Here is a 9545-nt window from a genome sequence, read left to right on the forward strand (position 1 = left end):
TGCGCCCCTCATCAAGGGGAGAGCAAAAAGCGAGCGGGAACCTGAATTAAAAGGTGAGGGGCAAGAGAAGAGGAACAGGGACAGGCAGGGAGAAGAGGACAGGTCAATGGGCAAGAGGTGTTCCTCCTCCTCTGCTCCCTTCTCTCCCCCTTCCTTCCACCCTCCTCTCCCCTTCCTTCCTCCCTCCTCTCCCCTTCCTTCCTCCCTCCTCTCCCCCTTCCTTCCTCCCTCCTCTCCCCCTCCCTTCCTCCCTCCTCTCCCCCTCCCTTCCCTCCCCCTCCCTTCCTCCCTCCTCTCCCCCTCCCTTCCTCCCTCCTCTCCCCCTCCCTTCCTCCCTCCTCTCCCCCTCCCTTCCTCCCTCCTCTCCCCCTCCCTTCCTCCCTCCTCTCCCCCTCCCTTCCTCCCTCCTCTCCCCCTCCCTTCCTCCCTCCTCTCCCCCTCCCTTCCTCCCTCCTCTCCCCCTCCCTTCCTCCCTCCTCTCCCCCTCCCTTCCTCCCTCCTCTCCCCCTCCCTTCCTCCCTCCTCTCCCCCTCCCTTCCTCTCCCCTTCCTTCCTCCCTCCTCTCCCCCTTCCTTCCTCCCTCCTCCTCCCCTGCCCCTCTCTCCCGCCTCCCCACCCATGCCTTCCTTTTGCTCATAACCTGTCGATGGGCGCAGGCCCGAATCTTCAGTCACCCTTTTACCCCCGTGGAAGCCCTGCGACCTGCTGAGTTTCTCCAGCACATTTGTGTTTCATGCATCCATCCGCTGTGGCAGAGAATCTGACCCCAGGCCTTTTGCTCCCTCCACCAGCCACTAGCTCTGACATAAACCATATTAATTAAGTCCCTTTGACTGGTCTTTGAGGACCAAAGTGAGGAGGTTCTGAAATGGCAGAAACGTTTTTGAAACTATTAAAGAGGGAGGCACTGAGGGCATACTCTCTCTGGAGACAGCGAGCTTGTGGAAGACCAAGGATGGGACAACAATCCCCTCCCCTCCCACTGCTAAAGGCAACTAACACTCCTACTGAACCGCTTCATTCACCTTGTGGTGAAGCTACTTCTGACTGTTCTCCCCACACAACCCCTCTCTCTCTTGCCCCCACCCCCCCATCTCTCTTCAGCCCCACTGTCTCTCTCTCTCTCACTCGCCCTCCCCCACTCCTCTCTCTCTCTCACACTGCCCCCCCACCCCCGCCTCGAGAGGCCGTTGTCTTCTCCTGCCCCAGGACGTTTCCGAGGTGTTGTGCGGAGAGGGAAGGGGAGGGGTTTAATCAGCAAATACGCATGGTCGGACACCCCTGCTCCTTCATGGCAGGTCAATTCCTCGCCACGCACTGTGGCCGCTAGCCCTGAGGACCCCTGCCGAGATCTGCCTTCCTCCCTCCCCACCTCGGATGCTTGGGATCCAGCAAGGTCGGGGGGTGGGGGGAGGATCAGATGATCACCAGCCCCTTCCCTCACCCCCGTTCTGGGTCCAGCAGCCTAGAACTTCAGAAGCTCGGACTCCCGCCAGCTGATGGGGAGGAAATCAGCCATGTCCACCTGGGCCTTTCCGGGCAGGGTGGGGGCAGAGGCGGACGCTGCCACGCAGTGTGGCTCATGCTGCTGCACCACCTCAACCCACTGCTTCAGCTCGTCCCGCAGGTTCTGGATTTCCTTCCGCAGCGAGGCGTTCTCCCTCTCCAGCTGCTCGTACTCCTGTGGGGGGTGAAGCACCGAGACCGGCGCGGTTAGCGTCACCGCAACACTGCTTCGAATCCACCCGCCACCTACGCGTTCTCCCCTCGGGGCGGCACCACACCAGCAACCCGGGTTCGAATCCTGCGCTGACCGTAAGGAGTTTGTTTGTCCGTTCTCCCCATTTCGGTGCGGGTTTCCCCTGGTCTCAACCACCGTTCGAAATGTACCAGGTGTGATTAGGCGGCACAGGCTCGTGTGCCAGTTACCCTGATGGACGTCTAAATTTAAAAATGAATTCCTCTTCACCCTCCCCTCCACCGCCCCCCCCCCCCCCCCCCACACACACACACACACACACACACACACAGTGTTGTGAGCTGCGTGGGTGCCTCCAGTTACCCGCCATCCAAAACCAGACACAGTTTTGGAAGAACTCGGATCACGCAGAGGTAAGGGATACATCACCAACTTTTTATACTTGAAGTACGAGCGCGAAGTAGGCAGGGGCTCAAATGAAACGTCTTGGGGGGGAGATGAGGGAAGAAGTGGGGGGGGGATGATGGGCAGAAGCAGCACAGGCCACCAGTGGACAGGAGAGGATTGAGCGGGGAAGAGGGGGGTGGCTCTGTGAGATGGAAGGAGACGAGGGGGTAGGGGAAGAGAGGGGGAGGCAGGGACAGGGGAAGGTGAGAAACAGGCGGAGCGCAGCTAACCATGGAAGTTGGTGTTAACGCTGTCCCGGTCGGAAGGACCCTACAATTGCGCCTGGGAACTCTCCAACTGGGTGGCATTGATGTCGACCTCCAGTCTCCGCCAGCCACGACCCCTCCCCTCATCTCTCCTTCCCTCAACCTCCATGTATCCTTTCCTCCAACTCTCTCTTTCCCTCCAGACCTGCATTCACAGAGCCACCCCCCCCCCCATCAATTCTTACCTTTCTTCCCTCCCTCTATCCACGTCCACCGATGGCATCTGTTCTTGCTGCTGCCCCTTCTCTCCACCCCCCCCCCCCCCAAGCGGCTGCCTGCTTTTGGGATCACACCTTGATGAGTGGCTCACCCCGAAACGTCGGGAATGCACCTTTACCTCCTGTGGAGGCTGCAAGGCCTGCGGGATACGTGGTTAATGGCAGGATTCTTAACAGTGTGGAGGAACCTTGGGGTCCAGGAGCAGGTTGAGGGGTTGGTTAAGGCGGCGGGTGGCAGGTTGGAGGATTGAGTTCAAGAGTCGAGAGGTCAACAAATCTCTGGCAAGACCACATTTGGGAGTATTGTGTTCAGTTCTGGTCACCTCATTACAGGAAGGGTGTGGAAGCTACAGAGAGGGGGGCAGAGGAGATTCACCGGGAAGTCGCCTGAATTGGAGAACAAGTCTTATGAGGCAGGGTTGAGCAGAGCTGGGGCTTTTCTCTTTTTGAATGTATAAGGACTAAGGGTGACTTCAACAGAGGTTAACAAGATTATGAGAGGCTTAGATAGGGTGGACGGCCAGCGGCCCCAACCCCTGCAGGGTGAGACCAGAGGATGCCTGTACAAGATGAGGGAGGAAGGTTTAGGGGAGATGTCAGGGGTAAGTCTTTTTTTAAATCTATACACATAGAGTGGTGGGTGCCTGGAGTGCGTTGCCGGGGGTGGTGGTGGAGGGTGATACAATGGGGGCATTTAAAAGACTCAGACAGGAATGTAGAGGGTGATGGTTGTGAGGGAGGGAAAGGTTAGATCGTGGTGGAGCAGGTTCACATGGGTCAGCATAACATTGTGGGCTGAAGGGCCGTACCATGCTGGAACATTCCAAGGCAGTGGTTCTCAACCTTTATCTTTCCAATCACATCCCACTTTAAGTCATTCCTAGGCCATTGGGGCTCTGTGATTGGTCAGGTGGGACACGAGTGGGAAGGTTGAGAATCACTGCTCTGGATCAGATTGTTATTGAAACATTTGGCTTGAGAAAAATAGTCTTTGGCCCATTTCTTTTGGGAGTCCTGAAACCCTTCACATAACGAGTCCATGAGGGACAATCAAAACAGTGGTTTTCAACCTTATTCTTTCCACCCATGCACCAATCCCTTACTAATCACAGAGCATCGATAGCTGAGGGAATTACTTAAGGTGGGGTGTGAGTGGAAAGAAAAAGGTTGAGAACCACCGCTCTAAGGCATCCAAAACTAGATGGCATGGGTTGGTCAAGGTCGGGGGCAGGCGGATTTTAAGAGGAGTGGACGCATACAACTTTCTCACCACACTAGAGCGGCCAGCGGTGGGGCCAACACCAAACTCTCAGAAGGACACGTTGGGAGGTCCGTGTTCAGAGAAGGTTCAGTGGTCAAATGGGGGACCCGAGCTGGGGTAGCCTTCAGCTGCGATGTCGGGCTCGGCGGCGGGGTGGGAATAGAAATGCCTGTCGCAGCCCCACCCCCAGAATCAAATCGGGAAAAGTAGTTGGTCTGACACAGACACCAATCGAAACTGCCATTGGCAGTCCATCCCGATGCCCGATACCTCCCCCCACCACTCCGAGTGACTGAACACATTGCAGGGTACAGTGGCGCTCGTGCGCCTCCCCCCCACACCCCTCAGTGCTCGGGGAACAAGCCACATGAGGGAGACGGCAGCAGTTAGTACACCCTGCCAACAGGCCCCCATTTTGGAGCCTAGTGTCTACCATTCCCGTCCACTGGCATCTTAATGTGTGTTGGGGCATTTTCCCATCACAGGGAAAACTGCTGCGAGAAAGTCATCCAGTGCATTTGAACCCAGGACCTGATATTCAACTCTCTCCAGTCATCACCAAGGGAAGAGCAGGGATTGGCCAACCCTGCTGACGAGCCAGCACAAATTTAATGGGCCTAATGGCCTCTGGTTGATCGGCCACTGGCACTGCCCCCTCCCAGCTGCTGCCTGCAGAGACCCGGCACTCCCCTCCACCCCGCCAGCCGCTGCCTGCAGAAACCCTGCACCCACCCCCCACCACCTCCCCCCCCGCCAGCCGCTGCCTGCAGAGACCCTCCCTCCCCCCACCGCCCCCCCCCTGAACAAACCGTCGGCTCTGACCTGATGCAAAATGTCCGCCCTCTGCGTCTGCTTCTGCCGACTTTTCTGCGCTGCGATTCGATTCTTCTCCCTCCGCCTCAGCCTCTTGTTCTGACCCTCGTAATCCTGGGAACATCGGGCAGATGGCTCGGATCAGACGCCAGCTTCACTGGACCCACAGAAACAGGCCCTTCAGCCCTTCCAGTCGGTTCTGATCTGTTACCCCGCCCAGTTCCACTGGCCTGCCCAGATTTTTCCATCTGGTGAGCGGGTCACCAATTCAGTGCCAGCTGTCTGCAGGGAGTTTGCATGTCCTCCCCGTGGCCTCCCACCCTTCAAAGGGAGTTTGTAGGACAATTGGTGTAATTGGGCAGCCCAGTCTCTTGGGCAGAAAGAGCCTGTTACCATGCTGCATTTAAATTTGCACGTTATAATGGAGCCCGCATTCATCATCTCAGATGGCAACTCATTCCACACCCCCTCTGTGTGAAGAGGTTCCCCATAAACTTCTCCCCTTTCATCCTTAACCTGTGTCCTCTGGTTTGTATCTTATTGACCCTCAGTGGAGAAAGCCGACCGACATTTACTCCCTTTGAGAATTCTGTACGCCTCTATCAAATCACCCCTCATTCTCGGACGCTCCAGGGAATCAAGTCCCAACCTGTTATTCTTTCCCTGTATCTCAGTTCCTCAAGTCCCAGCAACATCCTAGTAAATCATCTCTGCTCTCAGGCTAACACCTCCTGTACAGTACAGGCCATTCGGCCCATGATGTTATGCCAACACATACAAACCTACCCAACGAACTAAACCGCCCCTCCCTCATGCCCTCTACTCTTCTTGCGTCCACGTGTCTGTCTAGGAGTCTTTGGAAAGCGCCCACTGTACCAGCCACTACCCCCGGCAACACATTTCACCTTAAACAGATGTCCTCTGGTGTTTGCTACTGTAACTCCAGGAATAAAATGCTGCCTGCCCGCCCTGCCCTGGCCCGCCCCTGCCCAGTCCTGCCCGCCCCTGCCCAGGACCACCCCATCTAAACCTTTTACCATCTTGTAGACCTATATCAAGTCACCTCTTATCCTTCTTCACTCCAAAGAGAAAAAAATCCCCACCCCCCAGCTCTGTTAAACCTCCCTCATAAGGCATATTCTCCAATCCAGGCAATGTCCTGATCAATCTCCTCTGCATCCTCTCTAGAGCTTTCACATCCTTCCTGGAATGAGGCGACCAGAACCGAACACAATATGTGGCCTAACCGGAGTTTTAATCGAGCTGCAACATGACCTCTCAACTCAGTCCCCCCCACAAATGAAGGCCAATGTATAGCCACCTGGTGAGATCTATGGATTCAGATCCCAAGGTCTCTCTGTCCTTCACCACTGTTAAAAATCCTGCCATTAACCACATTTCCCCCCCCCCCCACCCCACCTTCAAGTCTGACCAAAGTAGCTAGAAATTATTTCAAGCTACAATTCTTGCTATTTCCTCAAAAAATTCTGTGGATGCACTGAGAGAGAGCTGGGGATGGGTCATGCACACAGGACATGCAAAGCTTTGCACAATTGTAAGATGTCTGGTGCACTGGCCCTCATTAACTGAGGGGTCGAATTCAAGAGCCATGAGGTAATGTTGCAGCAGGTCAAGGCTTGATTCAACCCCACTTGGAATATTGTGTTCAGTTCGCCACAGGAAGGACATGGAGGCTGTAGAGAGGGTGCAGAGGAGATTCACAAGGGACCGCTGCCCAGATTGGAGGGCACGCCTTGTGAGGAGAGGTTGAATGAATGAACGTGGTCTTTTGTCCTTGGAGATGAGGGGGTGACCTGATGATCAGCAAGATGCTGAGAGGCAATGATCGTAGGGACAGCCAGAGGATGAAATGGCCAACATGAGGGGGTGTAGATTTAAGGTGCTTCGGAGTGAGTACTGGGGGATTTTATGGTACAGCAACAGGTGAAGACTTTATTCACTAGAGTGTGGAAGAATGAGGGGACATTTGATAGAGCTTTACAAACTTATGAGGGGTAGAGAGAGAGTCAATGCAAGCAGGCCTTTCCCACTGAGGTAGGGCAAGACACACTGGCCCTTTCAGTCCACGCCACCCAAATACAATCAATTTACCCAAGACCCCACCCCCTGTACATCTTGAAGAGTGGGAGGAAATCGGAGCCCCTGGAGGAAATCCACACAGACACAGGGAGATTGTCCTCACAGACTGCGCCACACGCGAACCCCAGTCGCTCAGCGCCAACAGTGTCAGAGGCAGGATCTTCACACAGAGAGTGGTGGGTGCTTGGACTGCCCTCCCGGCAATGGTGGAGATCTTTAGATGGGCGCACTGAGCGGAGACAAATGCAGGGTTGGGCAGTCGGGAATCCTAGGCAGCTGTTATTGGGCCAACACAACACTGTGGGCCAAAGGGCCTGTGCTGTTCTATAATATGAACTGCTGCACCATGAGAAAGGAAAAGCTGTAGATGTGGAAATTTGATACAAATATTAACAACTATATAAAGATGAAAGCACAGGATGTCATAAGCACTTAGGGATTCAGAGGTTGGGAGAGAGAAAAGACAAGAGGAAGGAAATGCCTGTCAGGGGGGAGGGGCAAGATTGTTCAGGGGGCAAAAATCAGCAGCTCGAAAAAAAATGTCACCGAGGGACGACTTGGCAGAAATCATTCTGATCAAGGCAGAAAAGTTGTAGATTTCACTGCGTGGCCGGCTGGGTTTCTCCAGCCCATCGGTGTGACGCACTTCGCGCCCTCCTGTGGACTGCCCTGTTGGCGGGCTTCCATATTGAACCTGGAAGGCGGCAGACGAGGCACTTTGAAGGGGCCACAAGGCGGCCTTGGCAAGCAGGATGAAGGGAAACCCCCCTCCAAGGCCTTCTCCAGGGACGCAAAGAACAAGACGATAGGGCCCGGGGGGGTGAGAGTGGAAATGTGTGCATGCAATATTTCTATAAGTAGTGGGTGCATGGAACACGCTGCCAGCCAGCAGTGGTGGAGATGCGTATAATACGATCTTTTACGTTGGAGTTTAATGCAGACAAGTGTGAGGTGATGCATTTTGGAAGGACAAACCAAGAATGGACATACACAGTAAATGGTCGGGCACTGAGGAGTGTGGTAGAACAGAGGGATCTGGAAACAGTCAGGCACTTGGGAGAGCGGTAAGACAGAGTGATCTGGAAATGGTTGGGCACTGAGGAGAGCAGTAGAACAGAGGAATCTGGGAATATATACAAAATTCCCTGAAAGTAGTATCACAGGTAGACAGGGTTGTAAAGAGAACTAGGTTGTAAAGAGGTTAGGACTTTTATTCCCTGGGGCATGAGGAAATTCGATAGAAATTTACAAAATTATGAGGGGGATAGACAAGAGTAAATGGGGACAGGCTTTTTCCACTGATATACAAACCAGAGGATGTGGGTTAAGGGTGAAACATTTGGAGAGGGGAAGAAGGTGCAGGTGAGTGGAATGAGAAGGGCCAGTTTTCAATGCTGTACTGTTCTATAGTTCTCAGACCATTAGACACTGTAGGTACATAGAACTGATAATAATGGAGGGGTATGCAGTAGGGAGCTGTTATAGATTGGGTTAGCACAACCATATGGACCGAAGGGCTGGAGATTTCCATGTTCTAATAGAAACTGCCTCACTATAAAAAAGGCAAACAGCAGAAACCAGAAAAACCAAAAGAACAACTGAAGAAAGAACAACCCTACCGGGGCTGCCCTGTGCTGCAGATTTCTATGTCCTAGCACAGCAATTCTCAACCTTATTTTGGCCAAGGCCCCCCTCTTCGACTCTGCTCAAAATTTATTCCCCCCCCCCACCCCCCGGGTAATGTGGCCCCCATCTCCCTTTAAGGGAGAATGTTCTAGCAGAGATAACCACACTGGACTTGGTGAAAGTGGCCCACAAATGGAGCTCACGGCATCCTGGTGGATAGAACACAGGTGCTCCCTCCCTCCCATTCCCCCAATCTTCCCCCACCCTCCCCATCCCTTCATCCTTCCAGCTCCCCTCTCCCCTCCCCCTGCAGGGCAGATGGGATCAGTCGGCTCCCGCAGCCGCCGCCGCCGCCGCCTCACCTTCTCCGAATTCTGGCTGGAATCGTCCGTCTCCAACTCCGGGGAGAAGTCCCCGGCCATGGCCGCCATGCTCCGGGGCAGGTGGCAGTCGCTAAACCTCATAAACCGTGCGGACAGGGGCGGGGATAGGAGAGAAGGAAAGGGGGAAGGGGGGGGCGGCCACACACAGGGGCTGCAGTCACGGTCGTGCGTCCGTTCCCCGGGCCAGCTCTGGCTGGCACTCAGTTCGCCCCGCCGCCTTTATTATCGGCACCACTTTCATTTTATCGTAAACCCTTCCCCTCCCGGCGGCTGAGAGGAAAATATTGGCCGGCTGGCAGGAAATCACATGGCGAGGAAAGTCCCAGCGACCCGCCCCCGCCCCCCACTCCGCTCTGCTGTCTCCCGCGGGTTGCGCCGAGAGTCGGTGGTTGAGCGAAAGTTTCTCAGGATCACTGCCCTTCACCAGATCTCATTTCCCAACCGGGGACTTCAAGCCCAGGCGTGCAGAAAAGGGCTTTGGGGGGCGGGGCTCGGCCGCTCTTTTCAGTCCCGACAGGAGACCTGGACGGGTCGCTGGGTTTTGACCACCGGCTGCAGACTTCACTGACTTTAAGTTTACTGATTATGCAAGTCCCACCCGATTAAACAGTAATCTCTGGTCCTCGGTGCAAAACAAGCAGACACACACCCAGACATCTCTCTCTTTCTCACACACCCAGACATCTCTCTCTCACACAGACATCACACACACACCCAGACATCTCTCTCACA

The 9545-nt window shown here is 54.8% G+C and overlaps 1 protein-coding gene across 1 annotated transcript; it reads right to left on the reverse strand.

Moving 5' to 3' along the window:
* Window positions 1-1149: 1149 nt before the first annotated feature.
* Window positions 1150-9106, reverse strand: batf2 (basic leucine zipper ATF-like transcription factor 2). The gene is made up of 3 exons (XM_069896053.1): window positions 8793-9106; window positions 4714-4818; window positions 1150-1681 (listed from the first exon to the last, which is right to left on the reverse strand). The coding sequence occupies exons 1-3, from the start codon at window positions 8892-8894 to the stop codon at window positions 1466-1468; spliced, it is 423 nt and encodes a 140-aa protein (XP_069752154.1). The 5' UTR covers window positions 8895-9106; the 3' UTR covers window positions 1150-1465.
* Between the last annotated feature and the right edge of the window lie 439 nt (window positions 9107-9545).

The sequence above is a fragment of the Narcine bancroftii genome, chromosome 8, assembly GCF_036971445.1.
Source record: "Narcine bancroftii isolate sNarBan1 chromosome 8, sNarBan1.hap1, whole genome shotgun sequence".
NCBI lineage: Eukaryota > Metazoa > Chordata > Chondrichthyes > Torpediniformes > Narcinidae > Narcine > Narcine bancroftii.